General features: G+C 47.8%; 1 protein-coding gene across 1 annotated transcript in view; it reads left to right on the forward strand.

Moving 5' to 3' along the window:
• IDH3A (isocitrate dehydrogenase (NAD(+)) 3 catalytic subunit alpha) overlaps nucleotides 1–25,574 on the forward strand; it is a 456,350-nt gene that overhangs the window by 195,993 nt on the left and 234,783 nt on the right. The window contains exon 5 of the mRNA XM_069624412.1: nucleotides 8,059–8,246. Within this exon, the coding sequence (XP_069480513.1) occupies nucleotides 8,059–8,246 (188 nt within the window). The remainder of the gene's footprint in view (nucleotides 1–8,058; nucleotides 8,247–25,574) is intronic.

The raw sequence follows: 25,574 nt of genomic DNA on the forward strand, positions 1-25,574 counted from the left end.
GTCAAATTTCTCATCAATAAGTTTCCATGTAGTTATTCAATCACAAAGAACATTTCAGCCAAAATTTCTAAAACAACAACATTTAATCAAGAAGATATATGTAAGCACAAACGTATCCAGATGTCCAATATCTATGGCCGGCGCGTTTCGAGGTAACTCCTCTTCTTCAAATGCCTAATAGGTCTGGTGATGTTTATCATACACAGAAAAGGAAAACAAAGTATACTGTTAAAATCCAACCCAGAATGTTTGATACAGCGTGATGAAAGCAAACTCTAAACAAATTATTAAGGGATACTCCCTATTTCACCAACCCGCAAGAGTGCATAACATATACGGCTGTATGTATTCTAGATGCCTGATGACCAATGTACAAGAAAAAATGGTTAGCTGAGTAGAGATTATGCATTGTGATATAAATACAATAAAAAACATTGTCATGCAAAAAATACAATCCAGTGGTGCTTTGAAAATCACCGAAGGTGGGGTGTGCGGGTTCAAGAACCGAGGGTACCAATAGTTGTCTATATGTGTAGGTAACTTATAAATGCAAAGTTGAACTCAAACTGTGGGGTCTAGTCATCAACAGGATGTCTAGGAGCATTAAAATACTGTTTTAAAAAATAAAAAAAAACTCTAACACAATCTGGTCCATTGAAGTGGGAGCACTCGCCAAATGGTGTACTGTCTTCTACTAGATCTAGGGTACTGAGAAACACATGTCATGCAGAGTTTCAAGTGCGAGAAAGAGGGTGCTTCAAAATGTCTGGGCACCTAATTCCCATCGGGCATTAATTAAAAAAAAATTGAATTGCAAGGAACTTGTGTATAATGCACAATGCCTTTAATGATCATGGTGAGTAATACAGTTATAGAGAAAAAAAGGGGGGCTCTGCACTCACCCACGTCTGTGCATATCCCAAGCAATGGCGGGGATAAATGGTGAGATGCGGCGAGTCATTAAGTGGACTTCCAGGGAGAGCGTCCCTATGATTGGAAAACAAGGGGTAATAATGCAATCAGTCTTCAGGCTGCCACTAGTGAATTGTCTAAAAACAGAGACGGTTTAGTAACATGCAAAGTAAGTTTACCTTTAATGACTTGTAAGCCAAACAGTCTAAAGGTTAATCTCAAAGCGACGCCATGCAGATAACCATGGATACTGCGGCAATCTCCAACATCAGGATGTAACTTCACGACAAGTCCGCTAGCACGAAGCAGACAAAGAGTTTTGTATTAGACATACGCATCTATTTAGAATCCCACTAGATGGGTATAGTAATACATTCAGCAATCAGTATCTGAATCCAATAGATAGATCGGTACCTAGGAAGAGAAGCCAACAAGCGTTCCATGCAGAGTCCGTTACTAGGGTTACACGTTATGGAAGCGCCATCTTATGTAAGTTAATACAGAAGTTGGCCTGACTAAAAGGAAAGAAGGACAAAGTTCCTTCCAACGGTAGATGGATATGTCCATTTTGCAGTGACTAAGATGGTGCAGAGGGCCTCTCAGAGAGGAAATATGGGTGGCCCCTCTTGATAAAATAACTCAATTGGGCCGATGCTTAACTGTTCTAAAAAAGTGGACTAAAGCATAAGTATTGTTGAATTAAAATACACTGAACACAGTGAAAATTCCATATAACTTGTGTCTGTCTTGTGGAGAACACCATTGTGGGCCGAATGTACAGTGGCCACAGGGGATCAATGTACACGGTATCACTCTAATGCATGAATAGGGGGGGGATCTACGGATAGTGTAAATAAACAGTATCTAACTGTTCGAGTCAGCACTGTATCATGACTATAGTATATAGTCGATAGTCTAGCTCGTCAGAGGGCTTTTTCCGGGAAGTTGTATTTTAAGGATTAATTTGGAGAGGATATTCTAAATGTATGCAATATACCTGCTTGATAGTATGTATTTGTACCAGTGTGGGATCTGTGCAAAACAAAATCATATTCTTGCATGATATTTATAGTTCCAATACAGTTCACTCATATCATGTCCATATTTTCTGTTTCTTCCAATATCGAGCAAATAATCAAAGTGATCTATGTCCTTATGCATGCAATGAAGCTCTTGGACAAGCTACTGATGGCTGATACATTGACAATAATATATGGTATGTTTAATATCATGCAGGTTATTTTAGCTTCCACATTTAGCACAGTTCAACTAATACACTCCTGATTAAAGCGTAACTCGCTTTATGAATACATTGTGCTCTATTCTATCATCTCTTTCCATAAAGCTATGAAAACCATCCTCTTCACATAAGGCCCACCTTATCAGACTTAATTCAATACTAACTTCTTACCCACTGCATAAACTGTACTGAAGGAATTATGTACTGATTTGTAGTTTTGTACCGATTTGTAATGCGCCCTACTACTGCTACCACCTCTGTAAACCTGTAAAGTAACAGCGCCTCAATGCCCTTGGGCTGTTTGCGCGCTATATAAATTTAATAAATAAATAAGTGTTCCCAGACTGGTGAATTATACAATCCTATAAGGGACATTCTGGGAATACAGTGATTACATCTTTGGTGTACATTAGCAAGCCTATGCATCTCAGGTCATTGAATACTTCTGAAAAGACTAAATGTTTGCTTATGGATACATTGTACTTGTAGCGTACCCAGGTACATACAGGTTAAATTTGTGCACTCTTGTGATATACAGTCTAAATATACAGAAATTGCATCTTTTATACAATTTTGAAATATACAGTCCTATAATGAACATTCTGAATGTACAGTGATTACATATTTGGTATACATTGGCAAGCCTCTGTCTCTGACCAGTCTATTCTTCATACAATCTCAGTGTTTACTTATAAATGCATTGATCGCTTACAGTTCCCAGATACATACAAGTAAATTATACAATCTTGTTATGCATAATATGTATCACAGTCAGAATACACAGCAAAATGCATCATTGGTAAGCCCTTAACATCTCGGGTGACTCTGTTCTTATGAAAAAGTCAATGTTTAGACCTGTATCAAACATAGGTAAGCGAGTAACCAGACAACAAGTTTTCTTCCTATACAAAGCAATTCAGGGAGAATTCCTCATGAAGGCCCTTGGGATGAAGGGTCTTAAGAAGGTCAATCCAGTATTTTTCTCTACGAGATAGAAGCATAAGATAATTAACACCTCTACAACTTGAAATTGTATCTGGGCAATTGTGTGATGGTGTTGTAGAGCATGCCACACGGGCATTTAATCAAGTTAATAACACCAGATGAGAGGCAGGTAGCAAAGTCCTTTATTTTAATCTTTTTCCCTGTCTGGGGATGGGATATTGTATTCCCCTTGATCACATTATTACAATGCGTACAGTTTAAACAAGGAAAAGTACCTTTTTTCTTTGTCTTCAACAACAATTGTTTATCTTTTGACGGCCTTTCTGCTCTCACCAGTCTTTCAGATTCTGTCCTCTTTTAAAGGCAATCATTGGTGCTTTCGGGAGCAATCTTAGCAAATTAGAGTAGTTATGCAGAATGCCCCAATGTTTCCTTGTTGCCTTGCTAATTTGAAAGCTGTGGCGTGAGTATTTTGAGATCTACACTAAAGGAGTTTCCTTGTTCCGGTCCTTGGGTGTCAGGAGTTGCTGCCTACTGATGTTGTTAGATCTCTCTCTTGCTGTTTTCAGTGTGCTTTCTGGGTAACCCCTTACTTCAAATCGATCCAAAAGTCTGGAGCATTCCGAGTCAAGACCTGCCAGATCCGAGATAATTCTTCTCAGCCTCAACATTTGACTGTAGGGTAGGCTACTCCGCATTGGGTTTAGGATGAAAGCTGGAATAGTGTAGGAGATTGGAATCAGTGGGTTTATGATAGATGGTTGTTAGAATCCCTCCATTCTTAATTTCCAAATTCACATCTAGAAAATGCAAAATGAGAGTTCCCATTTCCATGGTAAACTTAATTTTCTCATGTACCGAGTTTAGGTAGATAAAAAAGATCCAGTTCTTCTTTCGACCTGCACCAGATTCCAAAAATATCATCAATTTAACCGTTTCCATTTGAGGATCTTTGATGACCAGGAAGGATGATCCAGTACAAAGTCTCGTTCAAACATATACATATAAGTTGTGGCATATACTGGGGCCATTGCTGACCCCATAGACATCCCGGAGGACTGGGAATAATATTTTCCTTGGAACCAGAAATAACTATTATGCTGCATAAGTTCTAGTAATTCTACAACAAACTCCTGGTTGCCCCTGATGTCTGCCGAATTGCAAAGGATCCATAACACTGCCCGTATTCCCTCATCGTGAGGTATCGACGTGTACAAACTACACACGTTCATACTGAACAGGATACATTCAGGGCTCAAGGCCGATAATTCGTTCGGGCAGTTCAAAACATCTGTGGTGTCCTTCAGGAATATAGGGATTTCCTGTATCAGTGGTTGCAGTAGTCGGTCAGCATAAATAGCCAACGGGTCGACCACGCTGTCAGTTCCAGCTAATATCGGTCTTAATGGTGGATTTGTACTGTCCTTGTACTGTGGATTCTGACTCTATTGGCTCCCTCTATGACCACCAATCTGGCTTCAGAGCTGCCAGAAGCACGGAAACTGCCCTCCTGAACATCTGTGAAGACCTGCTCTCCAACCTCGATTCTAACATTGCCTCTGTCCTCATCCTACTTGATCTCTCCTCTGCGTTCGACACGGTCAACCATATCACCCTGCTCAATTGTCTACGTGACAACTTGGGTATCACTGATCAGGTTCCGGCGTGGCTGACCTCTTTTATCTCCGATCGATTCTCCCAGATACAACTTGGGTCCTTCCTATCTTCTATTGCCCTCTCCACTTGTGGTGTCCTCCAGGGGTCTAACCTCTCGTCCTGGTTTTTCAACCAACACCTGGCAACTCTTGCTTACTACATCTCCATTTTCTGCTCAACTTTCCAGTGTTTTGCTGATGACACCCAGGTATTTTCAGGCTTCCTTCAGCCTCCTCCTCTCCTTCTCTCATCTATGATTGTCTAATCGCCATTAAAAACCGGTGTGCCGCCAACGATCTATTTCTAAATGCCAACCAGACCGAGATCCTCCTTATTGGTTCTCCATCCTGTCCTCTCACTCTCTGGCTGGCCTCCCTTGGCCCTCCTCCTACCCCCACCTGCGCAGCTAAGAACCTCAGGGTTATCTTTGACTCTACACTTTCCTTCTCCGCACACATCTCTGATGGCTCCAAAAAGTGAAACTTTTTACTTTACCTCCTTAGAGCTTCTCTGCTTTTCCTCTCCTTCCCTCAAAAGCTCTGGTTCTTTCCAGACTTGATTACTGATACAACCGCTTTCTAAATCTCCCCACCTCCACTCTCCGCCCTCTACAACTAATCCAGAACAGGACTGTGAGACTTGTCCTTGGCCTCAAGCCCTGGGATCATATATCTCCAGCCCTGAAATCCCTTCATTGGCTGCCAGTGGATGGCAGGATTACATTTAAAACCCTCTGCATTATCCACAAGGCTTTCTGGGGCCTGGGTCCCGAATATCTTCAACTATCCCTCAGTAAATACCTTCGCTCCTCTACTTCTAACTCCCTCAGGGTTAGTCGTTTTGTAAAGAAACGAGCTGGGGTAGATCTGTCTTCGGCTGGTGCCTCTCTTTGGAACAGCCTCCCGGCCACCTTGAAACTTGAGGAAAACCTCTCCGGTACCGGAAGCATATCAAGACCTTCCTCTTTGCCGCTGCCTTTGCCCCCCTTCCCCCCTGTTGATCTGTTTCTTCTCTCGGCATCGTGAACCTGGCCACCCTCTGTCATTCGAGCCCAGGTACCTGCTCGCCCTGCCACCCTCTGCACTAGGGTTCTGTATCTGCACCCATACAGTCCCCATCCCACTTTTCTTCTGCACTTATCAGATATACTTTTCTGACTAACTTTCACCTGCCACTTGCTGGCTGCACTACCATGGTTTGTTGCCCTCATTTATTATTTTATTTAATATTTATTTGTTTTTTCTCCTCTGCTCCGCACTCTCCACTCCCCCGTCCCCTTCCATGCACTTTCCCCAGTTTCCCTTTTCCATGCACTTGCGCTTTCTTAAATGTCACTGAGCCTAGTAAGATCGCCCTTTTCTTTTTTTTTGTCTCCCTTGTTCCTCTCCCTTTTTTGCCCTGGTCACTCTCTGAAACACTTGTGTATGAGCGCGATATAAATAAAAGATCTTTTAATTTAATTTCATTTCACAAAGTTTTGCCACTTAACTATATTCTGCCAAACATCTGACATGGAAACAAAAGGGGATTTCAAATGGGAATTGCCATGTCTGCTCTAGACTTCTAAACCAATCCTTAGAGAGAGGCTGGACTTGGGGTTAGAATGAAATTTAACTGTCCAATCCTGGTGCGAGAATTCTTGCCAGGCATCGCCCAGTATTGCAATCTTGATGGTGTCATCACTGGTATATACAGTGGATGCTCTATGAAAAGGGACGGAGCTGCTGAAAATTACCATCTAACAGCCGCAAGGAGATTTTGCTGAGATTGCATCTGGGTGGAGCTTCCTGTTGCCGGGGAGGCCTAATGAGCTGACTGGGCCCTATTGCGAAGAGCTGGGGACCATCCTTAAGAGTGGAGTGACCAGACCCCTGCCCTCTCCTCCAAGAAGGTCCTGAAATGCAGCTAACTTTCCTCTACTTTAAAGCAAAACTGTGTAGATCCTTAGCCTATTTAACTAAAAATATTGATTTAATTTCCCTTAGCAGAACAGAACAGAACAGGGTGTTTTTGTTAAAAATCTAAATTAACAAAGCTCGTTCCCAGTGTGCGCTAAAAACTATAGACTGTAATTTAATTGGGTAATCCTATTGCTTCCCCAACAATGGCCTTTAAACAGAGGGTGGGGTCTGAAGCCCAAAATTCTCAAATCATCCTAACGTTTTCTGACCAGTTTAGCCAACACAGGCCTTTAGGTGGAGGGGGGTCTGAAATCCCAAATTCTCAAATCGGCCCCATTTTTCTGTCAGACTTCCCCCGACACTGACCTTGAAATGGGGGAGGGGGCTTATGAAAAACCAACTGTTGAATCACCCCGTGTTTATTTAAAAGTAAAAGTGTTGGTAAAATAATAATTGCCATATGCAGTTGTACAAATCGGTAAACCCAACTGCTAGACATTTTAAGCGTGCAGGAAAATCGAAATTGCATAGCACTGCTTATGTAAATTGATTTTGTTCATTGACTAGTTTTGGTTATTTCTAGAATTGAAATCGGGATAAAGTAAAGTACTGTGATTTGTTTTTTCCAATCAATTTATGTGATTTATTTATGTAAAAAGAAGTTTAATTGTGAGCCACAAAGGTGGCGTGTGCAGTTTTGATGTGATTTCCATTATTTATCCTTCAAATAAATACAAATATACTTCCTCTGGTTCTTTACACCAGCCTGGTTCTTGGCTCATTGGTAGCTCAGGGGGAGAGATCCAAGGGGTATTATATAAATCGGAAATAGGGCTGAACAAAGAACTGACATTAAACCGTTTATTGTGTGATACCTAGATTTGGGGGTGGGGGAATTACTCCCTGTGTTGAGGGTGGCCTCTCCGTTACACTGTGCACATTTTAGCCTTATCTGTATTGTGCTTACCACCAGATATCGGGCATACCTTTAGCTTATGAGTAGGTAGAGCGGGTCTATGACACTTTACTGTTTTTATACACACCCAGTGCCTCGTTACGCTTTACACATCCTTATAATTAGTCTGTCACATTAAGGAAGGGACCCGCTAAGGGACCTCGGAATATGGAGGTAAGGGATTACTGGCACCGGCACCCTTACCGGTGCCGGTAATCCCTTACCTCCTACCTTGTAATGAGGCCCAGAGAGTTTGGTCTAGCATTTGGTGGGATCTCCATATTGTGAATAGGTTGGATGGTTTTACAACCTTCACCAGAGGGCTTTGAAAATGTCTCCTTAAAAGGTACACATTAGCAATAGTCTAACAACTGAACCTTAATTTGTCTTGTATTGAAGTGTCTCTCTTATGCATAATGTAATTCTTAAATGTGTACACCCTTTTACAGGCCCTCTAAAGACCCCGATAGCTGCTGGGCATCCATCTATGAATCTCCTGCTCCGTAAGACTTTTGACCTCTATGCAAACGTTCGGCCCTGTGTCTCGATAGACGGCTTCAAAACACCGTACACTGGTGTGGATCTCGTCACCATTCGGGAAAACACAGAAGGAGAGTATAGTGGAATTGAGCACGTGGTAAGCTGTTAAGCATAATTGTCATAGATTCTAAATCTGCAGCGTAAAGAAACAAATATTTGTAATTCCTTTTCAATGTTTTACAACCTTGTATTAGTACCATTGTCGGGAGAAGCGGCCAATCGGGTTGCTTGGATCGTGAGCCGAGTCCCATGATCTCAGCCTGTGTACAAAACAGCCAGATGGCTCCTTCCCCCACCCCGTTATCTTTCCCCCCCCCACTCTTCCCCTCAGATGTTCCTTCCCTTCCTACCCCAGCGCCCCACTTACCCGATTGGTGCGGCAGCAGGAGGTGCCGCATACGCCCCGTGTCCATGCTTGCCGCCATGGAAAAGGGAAGAGGGGCTCTGTATGGAACCCTGCTATCTTAGGTTAGTGGTATGGATTTCTTTTGGCATACATTCATCCCAGATAAATATTTTATTCTGGTTGATTATACTTAAACCCTGGATATCCTTCTACTCTGATTAGCAAGGGGAGGCTGGCTGCAGAGAGCATTCTGACATGATTGTTTTACTGCTGGTGCCATCACCACACATCTGATACGCTGCCACTGCAGTGATCACTTAGTGATCACTGCTTCTGTGGACCATTATCACAGGCCTTGCAATGTTTTGTCTGTTCTTGACAGCTCTCCCACTTTTGCTCTCTGGAACACAAGGTTCTGGGAAAATAATGAATGCTTGGTGTTTTTTTTTCCCCTCGGATTTCCTACTTTGTGGGGTGTCAGTAGAGTGTGCCTGTGGAGAGTCAACATCAGAAGCAGCATAGATTAGAACCACACCTGGTTGGTTGGTTGGTGTTAAGACTGATTTTCTATACTCTGGCATGGTGGACAGATGTATAGAAGGCCGTCCTATATTGTGACAGGGACAACTCTGGGAAGCTGTAGCCAAACCAGTTTAAGGTAGCAGTGACAGGCAGTCTAGGTTAAGTTCTTCAGAGGGGTGTGAGTGTAAAGGGTCCACAATGTGGTCAAACAATGGGAGTCACAAATTATACTTAGACAGGATGTATAAAAATACAGTTATTTAATTATGGCCAAACACACTATAAGAAAAATGAATACAGGCAAGTAGACATATCAACCAATAACATCAAACTAAAATACATATATACAGTCACAGGTTCAAGTGCATAATATAACTCAAAATACTCCTGCAAGGGAAATGGTGAGTATCACACACAAAAAAGTCCACAAAGATGGACCCTAACTATTATTGTCCAACCCTAAGTTGCCTGGGGCCTTGTGCCTTATTGTTCAGGATACAAAGACACAGAACTCAGGTTGCAGGAGAAAATGTAGGTAGGGTCTCTGGGGTCCAGTGATGGATTCTTAGAGCCAGGGTTCAGTATAGACAAGTACCCAAAATGACCCCCAACAGTCGGAAGTCTTGGCAAGGCAAGTAATGGCAAAGCCAATAGTGTTAGAATAAAGGATATTATAAGCCCATTGAGTTATAATGGGAGTGCAGGGGTATGTTAAAAGCTCAGTAACTTACCCCCCTCACTCCGAATCTTCCCAGGTCTTTCCAGAACAAAGGAAGGGTGCCCTGGCATGCTTTTCCCGCCGAATTCCGCGGCTCTCGCTTTTCACGGGTTGCAGGTTCGAGTGATTCTCCGGTTAGGATCTTTTGCTGGTGCATGGACTCTTGATGAACAAATGCAGAAACAAATGATGCAGCACCCTTCTCGGTACTGGAGGCGTCTCAGAAAAGCAGGTTTCGGAATGTGCACACTGCACACAGCGACGCAGCAGTACTCAATAGCCGTGGTCGGACTTTCCGGTCTTTCTTGGGTCCCCTTGGTGCTAGGACACCGAAATTTTGCAGAGGGTGCCGTTGCAGTGGCAGCTGAGTGTGCCAAGTTTCAGGTGGAAACTCGGAACGGCAATGAAGATAACAGGTAGCCCAGAAACGAAGATGGTCAGCCACAGGACGATTCCTGGGCACTTCCAAAGGCGGTTTTTGTGCTGGCCACCGAGTAGGCTTCGGGAATGGATGGGTCCCTCCACTCCTGGGGCCGTAGCATCTTCGCAGACCTACTGTAGATCACGAGACAGGCAAGGCTCCACCAGGACTGCAGCAGAAGTTGGTTGCCAGGCCTCCTTCAGACAGGTTACAGGTTTCTTTGCGGGTCTTCTCAGCTGGACGGATTCTTGGCTCCTTCAGGTTCTTCCAGGATCTCTCAAATGCATGCAATGGCCCTCTTCTTATCCTAAAAGCCAGGTAGGAGTCAAACCTCCCACTAGCCAATGTCAGAACTAGCCCACACACACACACCCCAGAGTGGGCCAATCAGGACCACTGGCGGGAACACTCGTGCATACCACTCAGACGCACAGAAACCAGGATGTGTATTAGGGTCAGACTGACCCAGCCCACATCCTGACTACAAACACACAAAGCCCTCCAGTAGCCCGCCAAAAGCTGCTGCTTTCCCGGCACTGGAAGTCCTTAAAAGGATCTTTCTGGCCTCTGAGGCCAGGAAGAAGACTAAACAACAAGATGCAAAGACAATGGGCGAAAAACCTCGTGGCACGGCTATGTTTGACCAGTAGCCACAGTAAGTAGCCAAACGCGGTAATCACAGTTCAGCTAAAAAAAAATTCCCCAAAAAGCGGGGAAAAGTCACTGCTGCCACCAGCCCATCTTTTAAGCACCTCTAGAGTAACCAAAAAATCCTTTGAGTGTTAGTCTAGGGCAAAACAAAAATGAACCCCATTGCACTGCAGTGTAAGCTGCTGTGTGCACTGATAAAAAGTTACCAAATGTGGTACAAAGGTAACCACAAGTAGCAACATAGTCACAAGACTAAGGGAAACACTGTTTCCTAGTACTGATAGCCTTAAGGACATATCAGTTTCCCATTAACGTGAGCAAAGGCCAGTACAGTGAAGCTTAAAGCTTCACTGCACTTCAAAAAGTACAGGTCAGATTGAAAAATAAAAGCAAAAAGTTTGGAGTTTCCATAAAGATCGAAGGAAAGTTGCAGTAAAGAGAATCTTTCCTAACAGTTGGTTTGCAATTCAGACAATTGGGAACAGCCAGCAAGTGGAGCCATGCCTGGACCAAGTAATTAATTTGAAATGGTTTTCATTAGCTCATTAGGAGTAGAGCAACTAACCATTTAATTTCTGTGAAAAACGTGTGACACTACTGCACGATGTTTGTAAAATTGTTTTTAGTTGAAATATATTCTAGTCATGCCCTGTGTAATATTTTGTTGATTTGCATCTTGTGCAAAAGTGTTTGGTTAATTTTGTGATGCCCCTTCTTGTAACTACTTTACATCTTGAAATGTGGCCAATCCAATATTATGAACCAATAGCTTGGTTGTGGGCTTTCATGTATTCTTGTTTGCCCCAGAAACCAAATTTTCTGCATCTCTCCCAAAAACTCTTTAAAATGAGGAATACATTCTCCAAGTTTGATCCCTGAGAACCAAATTCAGCCAATATTTTTAGCGTCGCCAAGCAAAATAAATTGATAATAAAATGGGTGTTAAACTGATTGTTGATATTGTTGTTTGACAGTATTGCTTTTCTTGAGATTTTTAAAAAAAATAAAATAATCACCAGACAGTTGGAAATTAGTATGGCTCAAAGAGTATACTGCTTTTCACAATGGAAGGCACCATTTTCGATGCATTAATGTGCAGCATGTGAATGGAGTAGGTTTTCAACTTCACTTCAAAAACGTCTGTTCTCCAGCATGTGGGCTGGCATGGATTTATATGCTCATGAATATTCCCTGTCCGGCGGGGAATCCTCGGTGAAAGGAAAAAAAACAGTTTCACTTACACTTTAAAACTGTATTTCAAAGGGATTGTGTCCTCCCGACGTATTCCTTATCCTTGATAGTTCATCTCCAGCTTGCTGGCCTCGGAAAATGTTTTCATTAGAGGGCGCTGCGCGTCGACGTGCCTCGAGCCGATGTCCCTCGACAGCCTCGGTATCGGCGCCAACGTCATCACGCGTATAAATAGACTTGTGCAGCGTTCGTTGTTCAGTTCCATTTTTCCTCGCTTCGTGGGGCCTCGGAATGTCGATGCTCAGTTCTTCAGTCAATATACTTCATTATTCCTCGAATACCGACTCGTACTCGACGGCTTCCTCATCCGAACCGACGACTCCACGGTCCGGCTTAAAAAAAATGTCGAGACTGTGGAAAGAAAATGTCGTTGACAGATCCTCACAGGATCTGTTTGTGGTGCCCGGGAGTCGAGCACCATTGTTCCCAGTGCGAGGACTGCATGTCCATGACGGCGAAAGCCTTGAAGGAGCGTAAGGGGAAGCTCGAGAGAGGTAAGGCAGTTAAAACTTCTTCGAAAGTTTCCTAGGCGGAGTCGAGACATTCGTCTCCTCGCCATCACAAAAGACATTCTCGTTCTAGGTCTCGAAGCAGTTTCCATCACTCTTCGAGATCTAAGCATTCAAAAAAGAGAGTCGAAGATCCCCTTCCTCGTCGTCTTCTTCCATTTCCCCGAAAATAATCTCCTGCCCCACAAAACATAGCTTTCAGGCTGAGTGGGAGGAATTCAGGAAAAAGATGCTTAGCGTCTTCGAGAAAGCGGCCTCGACCCCCTCGAAGACTGCTGAGGGTGATGCCCTAGGTGAAAGACACGAAAAATCAAAACGCTGCGAGTCGCAGCACCCGGTGAAAGAAGCTACTCGAGAGCGTCACGAACCCTCGAGCAAAGGCAAGGTCGCGTCTTCGACACCATCATCGAAGGGCTCTTCGACACATAGGTTAGTCGAGTCGACGCCGAGAAAGGACAAACCCACGGCCACCTCACAGCCGGTGACCATACCTAGAGCCTCGATCACGAGAATGTCGTCGACAACCTCGAGTAGAATTCAGATTCTCTCGCGTTCCTCGAGGCCTCTATCAACTTTCTCGACGCCTTTTTCGATGGCTTCGAAGCCTTTAACGTTCGCGTCGACGTCGACGTTTTCTCAGCCAATTATGACGAATTTGGCCCCTTCTGCTCTGGAAATGGGATTTATACCATTTTCAAGACCTGATCATTCCAGAGCCTTATCTATTTAAGAAGAAGGGGAGAATTTGGATCAGGAAAGACCTTTTGAGTTGCAGGGATCTGCAACTCCTGTACCAGAGGAATTTACCTCTTGAGGAAGGTAGGTTGAAAGACCTCCAAGAATCCTTACTTGAAACAAGTGGGTTGGACACTTCCCCAGAAGTGGAATTTGCAAGACCAGACCCAGGGGAACGCGCTGAAACCCCTTATAGAACCTTGATGGCAAGAATAATAGAGTTTATGGGGTGGTACACACCCTCACCTGCTTTTCAGCAAGATGACCTCACAGACATTTTGGTTAAAGGTCCACAGGAGGATCCTGTGGTGCCATTTCATGCGGCATTACAAAGGAAAATATTGGCAAACTAGGAAACACCTGAGGTGATCCCAGCGGTTAACAAAAAATTATCAGCTAAATATAGGGTGTCTTCTGCTGACCCTGAATATTTATCCAGACACCCAACTCCGGAGAGTCTGGTTTTTCAGGCAGCTACTTCGGCAGGTAGTAAATCGGCTTACCCTACTGTTCCACAGGACAGGGATGACGAGAGATATGACTCTATGGCCAAAAAAGTCTTTTCTGCATGTAGCATGGCGTTGAAATCCATCAATGCTACTTGTACGCTTGCAAGGTTCAGCCACACACTTTGGGAGTGTGCTTCATCAGCGGCTGACTGCCTCCCGGAGGGAGAAGAAAGGGAAGCGTTCCTAAACATCATTAAGGATGGTAAAGACGCTATGTGCGAATCCCTTCAAACTGGCATCGATTCTGCTGACAGCATCAGCAGGGCCATGGTGGCAAGTACAACAACCCAGAGATTTGCTTGGTTGCGAAAGTCTGGTTTTGCTCCAGATGTGCAAAGCAGACTCTTGAATATGCCCTTTGACGGCTCTTCTTTGTTTGGTAAGAAGGCGGATGACTGTTTAGAAAAGCTACAAACATCAAAGGGAGCAGCAACATCCCTGGGAGCTGCAATCCATCAGACACCATATTGCCCCTCAGGAACCTCTTGGAGAGGTAAGTCCTTTCGCTTCTATTCCGCATTTGGAAGAGGCAGAGGACAGCCGGTTCAAAGGGGTCAGATAAAATTCACCCGAGGTGGACGGGTTAAAAATACAAAAGCTGCAGCAGCAGCAGGTGCCTCTTTACCCTTGGCATCTGCATCAGCCGCCTCCAAACCGCTCAGAGGACTCTCCTCACAAGACACCAGTATGGGGCAGGTTAACACAACATCTGATGGAATGGCAGGCTATTACATCAGATGCTTGGGCATTGGAGACAGTTGACCAAGGTTACTGCCTGCCTTTTCTACACATCCCTCAGAGTCATCCACCGGGGAACAGCTCTCTGAAAGTTCCAGATGCGCTCCTCTTGCAGGAAATTGTAGACCTGCTAGAGAAAGGTGCCATAGAAACGGTACCTGTAGCGGAGAGGAACAAGGGCTGGTACTCCCCCCTACTTTCTCATACCGAAGAAAGACGGAGGACTGAGACCTATCTTGGACTTACGAGAATTGAACAAGTTCCTCAGGAAGGACAAGTTCAAGATGGTAACTCTCTCTCAGATCCTTCAGGCCCTCCAGGACTGGCTGGTATCTCTGGACCTCCAGGATGCTTATTTCCATGTGCCAATCCATCTCAAACACAGAAATACATGAGGTTCGCAATTGGTGGCTCTCATCAATTTCAAGTTCTGCCATTTGGGCTGACCTCCGCCCCGAGGGTCTTCACCAATCTAATGTCGGTAGTGGCTGCAAGTCTGAGGAGGGAAGGGATTCACGTCTACCCCTACCTGGACGATTGGCTGATCAGAGCTGTATCTCTGGAACAAGCTCAGATTCAGCTAGATTCTGTCTGCCACTTCTTTCACAAACTGGGCTTCTCCCTCAATTTAAAGAAGTCACGGATGATGCCATCACAGAGACTCAAGTTCATTGGAGCGGTCCTGGACACTTCCCTGGGAAAAGCCTCGCCACCAGAGGTGAGGGCTCAAGATATTCTGCAGAGGGTCACCAAGTTTCAAAATGCCCAACGTCTCCCAGCCTTCGACTTTTTGAGGTTGCTAGGCCTCATGGCATCCTGAAACTTCCTTGTGCCAGAGGCTCGCCTGAGAATGAGATCTCTTCAGTGGGCACTGAGAGCTCGGTGGTCGCAATTCTCAGGGAGAATGACAGACCTCCTTCAGGTTCCGGACAAGGTGGCTCGAGACCTTCAGTGGTGGGCCTGCCAGGAAAACATCTTGAAGGGAGAACTGTTTTGGCAACCATGGCCGGAGATAACAGTAGTCGCAGATGCCTCACTCACGGGGTGGGGAGCCCATACCAACGACTTGACCATCAGCGGTCGTTGGTCTCCATTGGAGTCCAGACTACATATCAACCTGTTAGAGCTGAGAGCAATCAGACTAGTGCTGAAGGCTTTTCTGCCATCTGTACAGGGGAAAAATGTCCTGATGACGGACAACACAGTGGCCATGCACTACCTCAACAAAAGAGGAGGCGTAGGATCACTGCCACTGTGCAGAGAGGCAATGCAGCTCTGGTTTTGGGCAATTCGAGAAGGAATCGCTCTATTGGCAGTTCACCTAGCCGGAGAGAAGACCTTGACGGCGGAAGCTCTGAGCAGGCAGGGCACAGTCTCCCACGAGTGGGAACTAGCTCAGGAAGTCCTTCAGGAGATCTTTGCCCTTTGGCGAACCCCTCAAGTGGATCTGTTCGCCACCAGTATCAACAGGAAGTGCGATCTGTTTTGTTCAAGGGAATTTCCCCCGAGAGGAGCTCTAGGGGACGCGTTCGTAGTGGACTGGGAGTTTCCACTCCTGTACGTGTTTCCACCAGTCCATGTCATTCCTCAAATGATCAGGAGGTTGAGAAGATTCCGGAGGACCATGATCCTAATTGCCCCAGACTGGGCCAGGAGAACGTGGTACCCGGACCTTCTGGACATGTCCATCTGTCCTCCAATTAGTCTTCCACTCAAGGAGAATCTTCTCTCACAGAAGGGAGGTCAGGTTCTCCATCCAGACATCAGAATCCTCAACCTTCACGCTTGGCTTCTGAAAGGTTGAGATACAAGGATTGGGACCTCCCTGATGACATCATGGAGGTGTTGCTTTCGGCCAGAAGGCCAGCAATAAAGTGTTTATACCGCTGCCGTTGGAACAAATTTTGCAGCTGGTGTGGTACACCAACAGTGTTATCCTTTCTACTCTACTTGGCAAATTCAGGCCTTCAAGTCAGCACTATCAAGGGCTAGCTCACAGCGCTATCGATCTTCAAGCGCACTGCAGAGGAGCCATCGTATTTCAAATTACCCTTAGTAATACAATTTCTAAAGGGATTAACTAATGTCTATCCTCCAAGACCGTTCCAGGTTCCTTTATGGGACTTAAATTTAGTCTTGAATTTCCTGATGGGTACCCTTTTCGAACCACTCCACTCTTGTTCGCTAAGATTTCTCACCCTTAAAACTTTCTTGTTAGTGGCTTTAACATCTGCTAGAAGGGTGAGCGAATTACAAGCTCTATCTTGTAAACCCCCTCATACAATTTTTCATGAAGACAAAGTTGTCCTACAGGTGAAGCCTAATTTCCTCCCAAAGGTGGTTTCTGAATTCCACATCACTTACCTTCATTCTATCCTCCTCCCCATCTGGGGAAAGAGGAAGAAAGGCTACATAGGCTGGACCCAAGGCGGGTTTTAAGCTTTTACATCAGCAGACTTGCTAGGATTAGGCAAGCAGACCAACTGTTCGTAGGTTACTCGGGGCACAAATTAGGACTACCAATAACAAAACCGACCATTTCCAGATGGATTATTTTGGCCATTCTGGAGTGTTACAAACTAGCAGGGAAAGAGCCTCCTCAAAATCTTAGGGCTCATTCAACCAGGGGTATCGCAGCCTCTTCGGCCCTCCAAAGAGTGGTTCCGGTTCGAGACATATGTGCGGCTGCCACATGGTCGTTCGCACATACCTTCACAAAATGTTACAACCTGGATTCCTCCTCTAGTCAAGAGACTAGGTTTGGCAAAGCCGTACTACATTCTGTTCATTCCTAAAGGGAAACATGGCGTTTTACTCCCACCTCCAGTTACACACCAATGCTATGGGAGTCTTATCAAAGATAAGGAATATGTCGGAGGACACAATCCCTTCGAAGAACATGTTACTTCTTACCTGGTAACGTTCTTTCGATGGGATGTTCCTCCGATGTATTCCTTATCGCCCCTCCCATCCATCCCCGCAGTAATAATTCCCTTGTGGTTGCAGCTTACGCTCCTTCAAGGTCAAGAAGCAATTCATGTAAAACAACTGTTAACGTCAAAACGGAACTGAGCAACGGACGCTGCGCGAGTCTATTTATACGTGTGTATCGTCGGCGCCAATACGGAGGCCGTCAAGGACATCGGCTCGAGGAACGTCGACGCGCAGCGCCCTCTACTGAAAAATATTTCTGAGGCCAGCAAGCTGGAGATGATCTATTAAACATCAGGAATACGTCGAAAGAACGTTACCAGGTAAGAAGTAACTTGTTCTTTGATGGGATTGGGTCCTCCGACGTATTCCATATCTATGACAGGTAATGTCCACAGCTGTGCTGCTTCGGAAAATCTTTGACATCTGCGTCGATGACGTCGATGCGCCGTCCCGAGGACCTCCGACGGCCGACGTCTCCCGATGTGATAAGTGGGACGCACGACGCCCATAGCCTTAGTTCTGTTTTTTCCGCGAACGTGTTCGCTTCGTGAATCTCGGTACGCCTCGACTCGTTGGAGTTTGCTGCTTTCAATTCTCGGTTCGTTGAACCCGTTTGGTTTGTTGTGAAGACCTGTTCGTGGTGATGTCTTTCTCATCTTCAACCCCGCGTCCGGGCTTCAAGAACTGCGGGGACTGTGGGTCCAAGATGTCGGTCACAGACTCGCACGACGCCTGCCTCTGGTGCCTCGGGGAGGCCCACGATAAGGACGACTGTGTCGACTGCCAGTCGCTCACGGCAAAGGCCTTGCGGGAACGCAAGAAGAAGCTGTCGGTAGGCTGGGTGTCTAAGCCCCGGAAGTCGAGGTCTGCGGGGCTTTCGACGGATGACTCGAGGGGTGACTCTCCGCATCATCGTCGGAAGTCCAGCGGGTCTCCTTCCAGGAGTCGCTCGCCACTCCTCCACCTCTTCGAGGCATTCCCGGAAGCGCCGGCATAGGTCGCCTTCCCCGTCCTCTTCCGAGGACTCCACCCGTCGGCGGGTCACTTATCTCTCCATGCAAGCGACACCGGAGGAATGGGCTTCCTTCGGGAAGCAGATGCTAGCGATTCATGAATCGCAGGGCACCGGTCTGTCCGCGCCTCCGAGTGGGGTCTGTCGGCACCGGTCGAGAGACACCGCCCGTACGGCTCGGGTGGTCGGCATGGCTCGCGGGAGAGGTCCCGCTCGGACAAGGGTAGCCGTTCTCGCCATGCCCGTTCCAGGTCCCGGTCCTCGACGCGCTCGAGATCGCATGATCCTGTTCAGCCTTCAAAGAAGACATCGACGCCTGTGGCGCCGAGGTCGTCGAGAGACCCGCTCGGAGCTCCGGCTTCGAGGCCTGTGTCGATGCCGCCGATGCTGGCGGCGCTGTAGCTGACGTCTATGCCGATTCGCTCGACGTCAACGCCTTTTCTGTCGGCGCCGACTCGTTCGGCGCCCTCGCCGCCTTTCGATGCGGTGGTGTCGGAGGGGCCCCGTGGCACAGGGTTTTGTCCCTAGAAAGGCTATGGCTAAGGTCAGGCACTGCTTTGGTCCACAGAGGTCTTCCTCTCCCCGCTTGGAGTACATTTCAGAGGGTGATGAAGGCTCTGATGGGGGCTTGGTTCCGGTTACGGTTCCAGATGACCTTATCTCGGGCTTTAGCCAGTTTGATGATCTGCGGCAGTCGCTGCATGATGCCAGTGGACTGGACACCTCTACGGAGGTGGAGTTTTGTAGGCCGGAGCCTGGCACTCATGCCGATTCTTCATATTGGCGCCTTATGTCTTGGGTCACCGAGTACTTGGGTTGGTCAGCTCCCCCAGGGGAGTTCGTTCAGGATGATCTCACGGACATCCTTGATCTCGGTCCCCCACTGACCCGGTTTTGCCTTTTCATATGGCTCTGCAGAGAAGGGTGGCGGCGGCTTAGACTGCTCCGGGGAGTCTCCCGGCAGTGGGCTAGTCTTTGGCGCGAAAATACTGTCCAGCCAGTAGCGACCCTTGGTACTTGTCTAGGCACCCCACTCTGGAGAGTTTGGTGGTGCAGGTGGCTACAGCCCCAGTAAAGCAGGCGTCGTATCCTACCATCCCTCCTGATGGGGACGACAAACGTTTTGACGGCTGGGCGAAGAAAGTGTTTTCTTCTGGGGGTATGGCGCTTCAGGCGACCAACTCCATATGTGCCTTGTCTCGTTTCACACAAACTCTGTGGAACTGTGTTGCATTAGCGGCTGAACATATTCCCGAAGGGGACGAACGGGATGGTTTCCTTGCTAAGGCCGTTCAGTCGGGTTTGGACTTGGCGGATTGTCAGCCGGTCCATGGCGGCGAGCATCGTAATGCGCAGGTTTGCATGGTGCGGAAGTCTGGGTTCGCTCCCGATGTGCAGTTCCGGCTCCTCAACATGCCCTTTGACGGTGAACACCTTTTTGGTAGCAAGGCTGACAAGAGCCTTGGAGGTTGCAGACCTCCAAAGCTGCAGCAAAGTCGTTGGGCGCTGCAGTTCGCCAACCTCCGCCTTTTCGTCCTAGGGGACAGCAATGGAGGGGAGATTCCTTTCGCTATTACTCGTCCTTCAGTAAAGCGAGGGGAGCTAGCAGTCAAAGAGGCCATCGTAAGAGTGCCAGAGGTGGAAATAAAGGTACTCGAGGTGTCAAGGCCGCTCGGGCAGTTGCCTCTTTGCCCTCAGGCAACGCCGCAGCCGCTACCACTCAGTCATGAGGCCAGGTCCCATGGTTCGCCGGTTGGGGGAAGGCTGGCGCAGCATCTTGTAGAGTGGCAAGCCATTACTTCGGATGTGTGGGTTCTGGAGATCATAACCCATGGCTACTGTCTTCCTTTTCGGTAGAGGCCTCATGACAATCCATCAGGGAACCTCTCTTTGAAGTGTCCGGATCCGCTCCTTGCGCAGGAAATTCAAGCCCTGCTGGAGAAAGGCGCCTTAGAACTGGTGCCTGTAGCGGAGAGGAACAAGGGATGGTATTCGCCTTATTTTTTGATTTCAAAGAAAGACGGGGGATTGAGACCCATCATGGACTTGCGCGGTTTGAACAAACTCCTCAGGAAGGACAAGTTCAAGATGGTGACTTTTTCTCAAGTCCTCCAGGCCCTTCAGCTTCAGGACTGGTTGGTGTCTCTCGACCTCAAGGATCCATACTTCCATGTGCCGATCCATCCCAAGCACAAGAAGTACCTGAGGTTCGCAGTTGGCGACTCGCACTTTCAGTTTCGGGTCCTGCCGTTTGGATTGACCTCCGCCCCAAGGGTTTTCACCAAGCTCATGGTGGTGGTGGCAGCGCATCTCAGGAAAGGGGGGATTCACGTCTACCCCTACCTGGACGATTGGTTGATCAGGGGGAGTTCTCCCGAGCAAGTCCTGGATCATTCCGTCACCTGCCACTCCCTTCACAGGCTGGGCTTCTCCCTCAATTTAAAGAAGTCCCATTTGACACCAACGCAGCGGCTCCAGTACATTGGAGCAGCGCTCGACACGTCCCTGGGGCAGTGTTTTGCTCCTCAGGTGAGGGCTCTTCACATTCAGCAGATGGTGCACAAGTTTCAGTTTGCCCAATATCTCCCAGCGTCCGAGTACTTGAAACTGCTCGGCCTCATGGCATCCTGCATTCTTCTGGTGCCAGAGGCTCGACTGTGGATGAGATCTTTGCAGTGGGCACTCAAGCTCCAGTGCTCTGTCCTCTGGCAGGCTGTCGGACCCTGTTCAGGTGCCGCCCTCAGTGGCCCGGGACCTTCTGTGGTGGGCCGTCGAGGGCAATCTGATGAAGGGGGCCCCATTTTGGCTGCCCTGGCCGGAGGTGACGATCGTGACGGACGCATCACTCACAGGATGGGGAGCTCATGCCAACGAGTTGACAGTCAGCGGTCGTTGGTCTCCGTCGGAGTCCAGACTCCATGTCAATCTGTTGGAGCTGAGGGCCGTCAGGCTAGCCCTGAAGGCTTTTCTGCCGACTGTGCGCGGAAAGAGTGTCCCGATTCTAACGGACAACACAGTGGCCATGCACTACCTCAACAAAAAGGGGGGGGCAGGGTCACTTCCGCTGTGCAGGGAGGGGATGCAGCTTGAATTCTGGCCCATCCAGCAGGAAGTTTCGATCTCGGCTGTTCATCTGGCCGGAGACGACGAGACGGTGGACGCTCTGAGCAGGCAGAGCTCGATCTCTCACGAGTGGGAGCTGGCTCAGGAGATTCTCCTGGAGATCTTCGCCCTTTGGGGGACCCCTCAAGTGGATCTCTTCGCCTCCAGTGTCAACCGGAAGTGCGAAAGGTTTTGCTTGCGGGAATTTCCTCCAAAAGGAGCCTTAGGAGACGCGTTTGTGGTGGAGTGGTCATTCCCACTGCTGTACGCGTTTCCTCCAGTCCCCGTCATCCCGTAAGTGCTGCAGAGGTTACGGAGGTTCGGTTCCCGGATGATCCTCATTGCTCCGGCATGGGCGGAGGACGTGGTACCCGGACCTTCTAGACTTGTCCATCTGCCCTCCACGTCGTCTTCCCTACCGAGACGATCTGCTCTCACGGGTGGGGGGGGGGTCAGGTTCCCCATCCAGAGGTCAGTTCCCTCAATCTTCACGCTTGGCTTCTGAAAGGTTGAGGTATAAGGATTGGGACCTCCCTGAAGACGTGATGGAGGTGTTGCTCTCGGCCAGGCGGCCGGCAACAAAGTCTCTGTACCGTTGCCATTGGAGAAAGTTCTGCGACTGGTGCAGAGTTGAGAATGTGGATCCTTTTGAATGTGACATTCCCATGGTTCTGTCTTTTTTGCTTTCTTTGGCCCACATGCGCTTGCAAGTGGGGACCATTAAAGGTTATCTGGCGGCGCTGTCCATATTTAAGCGCTCGTCTGAAGAGTGTTCCTATTTTAAGATTCCTTTGATTTCGCAGTTTTTGAAAGGGCTCACTAATGTGTTCCCTCCGTCACCTTTCCTGGTGCCCGGTTGGGATCTGAACCTTGTTCTTAAGTTTCTTATGGGTGCTCCGTTTGAGCCTTTACATTCTTGCCCTTTGAGGCTGTTGACTCTGAAAACTGTGTTTTTTGGTTGCGGTTACTTCCGCTCACAGAGTAAGTGAGTTACAGGCACTTTCAGTTAAGCCACCCTTCACTGTGTTTCAGAAGGACAGGGTTGTCCTTACAGTTCGTCCTTCTTCTTTTCTTCCGAAGGTGGTTTCGGAATTTCATTTGAGCCAGAAGGTTGTTCTTCCGGCGTTCTATCCTCCTCCACAACCTGGTAAGGAAGAGGAGAGGCTCCATAATCTTGATCCTAGGAGAGCGTTGAGCTTTTATATTTCGCGCATGTCCCGGGTCAGAGTGGATGATCAACTTTTCATTGGTTACCCTGGAAAGCGTTTGGGACAAGCTGTGACGAAATAGAATTTATCGTTGGATTATTTTAGCTATCTCCGAGTGTTACCGCTTGGCGGGTAAGGACCCTCCGGCTGGCTTGCGGGCCCATTCTACGAGGGGAGTGGCTGCGTCTACTGCCCTGCAGACGGGAGTTCCTATTAGTCACATCTGTGATGCAGCCACCTGGGCTTCAGTACATACTTTTGTACGTCACTACTCCCTCGATTCCATCAGAGGGCAAGATCTGGCCTTTGGCAAGGCAGTTCTCCATTTCGCAATTTGATTGGGCATGCTAAATTTGTATTCTAAATTCTTTTCCACCTCCTTGCTTGGTACTGCTTTGGGAGTCTGTCATAGATATGGAATACGTCGAAGGACCCAATCCCCTCGAAGAACAAGTTACTTTCTTACCTGGTATTGTTCTTTCGATGGGATGGTCCGACGACGTATTCCATATCGCTCCCTCCCTGCCTTCCCCGCTGCAGAATTTCTTTTGCGATTGCAGCTTGCGTTCCGCAAGGCCTTGTGTGTCTGACTGGCAGAAAACTGGTGGCACAGTTCTGGGAAAAAACTAGTACTGAGGCTATGGGCGTCGTGTGTCCTACTAATCACATCGGGTGATGTCGGCCGTCGGAGGAGGTCCTCGGGGACGGCGCATCGATGTCATCGACGCAGGACGCAGACGCCAAAGATTTTCCGAAGCTGCACAGCTGTGGACATTACCTGTCATAGATAAGGAATACGTTGTCGGACCATCCCATCGAAAGAACGTTACCAGGTAAGAAAGTAACTTGTTCTTCTCCTCTAAGCCAATCACTGTCTTCTGGATCATACTGCTCCCATCCAATGACCGTCCTCTCCCTAAGCCCTGCTTCTGGCAGCCATCTTCAGATTTTTACTGCACACTTGTGTTGGGAGACCTCGAGTTTGCTCTCTGAGCTATTGGTATGTTTTTTTTTGTTTTTTTCAGATGAGAAAAGTTAAATTTTTATTCCAAAGAGCCTGTGTGCTCTTTTCCTCATCTTCCAGCAACAGGGATCCGTTGTGGATGAAGTGCCGTGCCCCTCAAGGGCGAGGATTCATCGATGATTATAGAAGGGCATTTTAGGCCTACATCGTGCCCTCCAACCATGTTGGAAGAAAAGGAGGGAAGGTCTCTCTTCAGGCCCTGCACCAAATGCAGGCTGCAGAATGTGTTTGTGGAGGACAAGCACCCTCAATGCCTCTACTGCCTACACCCGGACCCCATAAGGAGGTAAAGTGCGAGATATGCCCTGGTTTTTCTAAGAAGACTACGAAAGACGGGTACAGTAGGCTGGATTAGTGGCTTAACTCGAACAACGCCACTGACCTGTGTTCTGAAACAGGGTCATGCCTCGTCCATGACCGGCCGGTCCGATGAGCAGTCTTCTAAGTCCTTTGAGGGCGCCCCATCCGTGGGGGTCCAAGATAAGGCCAAGATCCGCAAGTCCACCGGGTTTGCCGCTGGTGCAGGTCCCAAGTTCGATAGGGCGTGATCGACATAACCCTCTGCCTCTATAGCCAGCCTAACATCAATTCCTCTTCGAAGAGGAAGTCATCCTCTCCCACAAAGCTACTGGAAGAATCTGATAAGCCAAGGGCATAGGAGAATTCCATGCAGCCCAAGCAAGGTCAACAAGCACAGTCAAACCCTTTGTGTGCCACTTTGTTGATGGCTACCACTAACGTGGTGGCTGCAGGCGCTTATTCTACGAGGGTAGTTCCTGCAGCACAGAAAGGCTGCAGGCACCCTGAAAGGGGTCAAGACACCGGCCCAGAACCCAGTTCAGGCTCCTCAGGGGTGACCATGGGGGGGTGAAAGGGCGAGGAGGACCCGAAACAGTGCTCCAAGGTGCCGCTAAAAATATGGAGGTTTTGTCCACGGACGACAAGGATCATGAGTCCATGCATACGGTCCACGAGGGCGAGGGATATTTCTTTGGACATTCTATTGACTCTACACACCTTGGTGTCAGAGATACAGATGATGATGCCCCTGGCACCTGTAGCACCCCAGGCTCCCGATCAACCACTGACGAAAAAAAAGGAAGCGTCATTTGATGCCCCCAAATCAACCTCCGCCACCAGGCCGAACTCCCCTAGCGCGGACCCTGATATGTTGACGGATACAGTCATGACTACGGATGAGGACAAAGACTTTGTCCCAGCAGACAATGAATCGCCGCATTTGGATGCTCCTCCTAGGGTGTTCCCACCAGACGAGGTGGGATCGTTCTACTCCATGATCGCCAGGGCACCCAAGCTCTTCCAGCTGGTACCCTTTCTGTGTGATATTTGTGAAGAGGGCCTTTCCCTCATGAAGAACTCTTACACGGCTCCAGCAAAGCGGGACAGGCTGGAGATGTAGTATAGGGTGCTGGACTCCGCACCCAAGTGCCTGAGGTTGCAGCCATCGGCGGACACTCTGTCGGCTACTGCGAGAAAATGGTTCATCATCGTCCGTCCCTCCGGACAGCGAGCGGGAAGAGGATGGAGCCATGGGGAAGAAAGTGATTTTTCACGGCGGTATCCACAATCAAGGCGGCCACCACCCTGGCGATCCTAGCCAGGTACGACGGAACTGTGGTACAAGCTACGACCAATTCTGAAGTTCTTCCCCGACGATAAGAAGATGGAAGCCTTCGCTTTCTTCCAGGAAGGGGAAGTGGCATAGGACCATGCCATCACAGTGG

Source organism: Ambystoma mexicanum, chromosome 11 (genome assembly GCF_040938575.1).
Source record: "Ambystoma mexicanum isolate Mex_15411 chromosome 11, UKY_AmexF1_1, whole genome shotgun sequence".
Taxonomy (NCBI): domain Eukaryota; kingdom Metazoa; phylum Chordata; class Amphibia; order Caudata; family Ambystomatidae; genus Ambystoma; species Ambystoma mexicanum.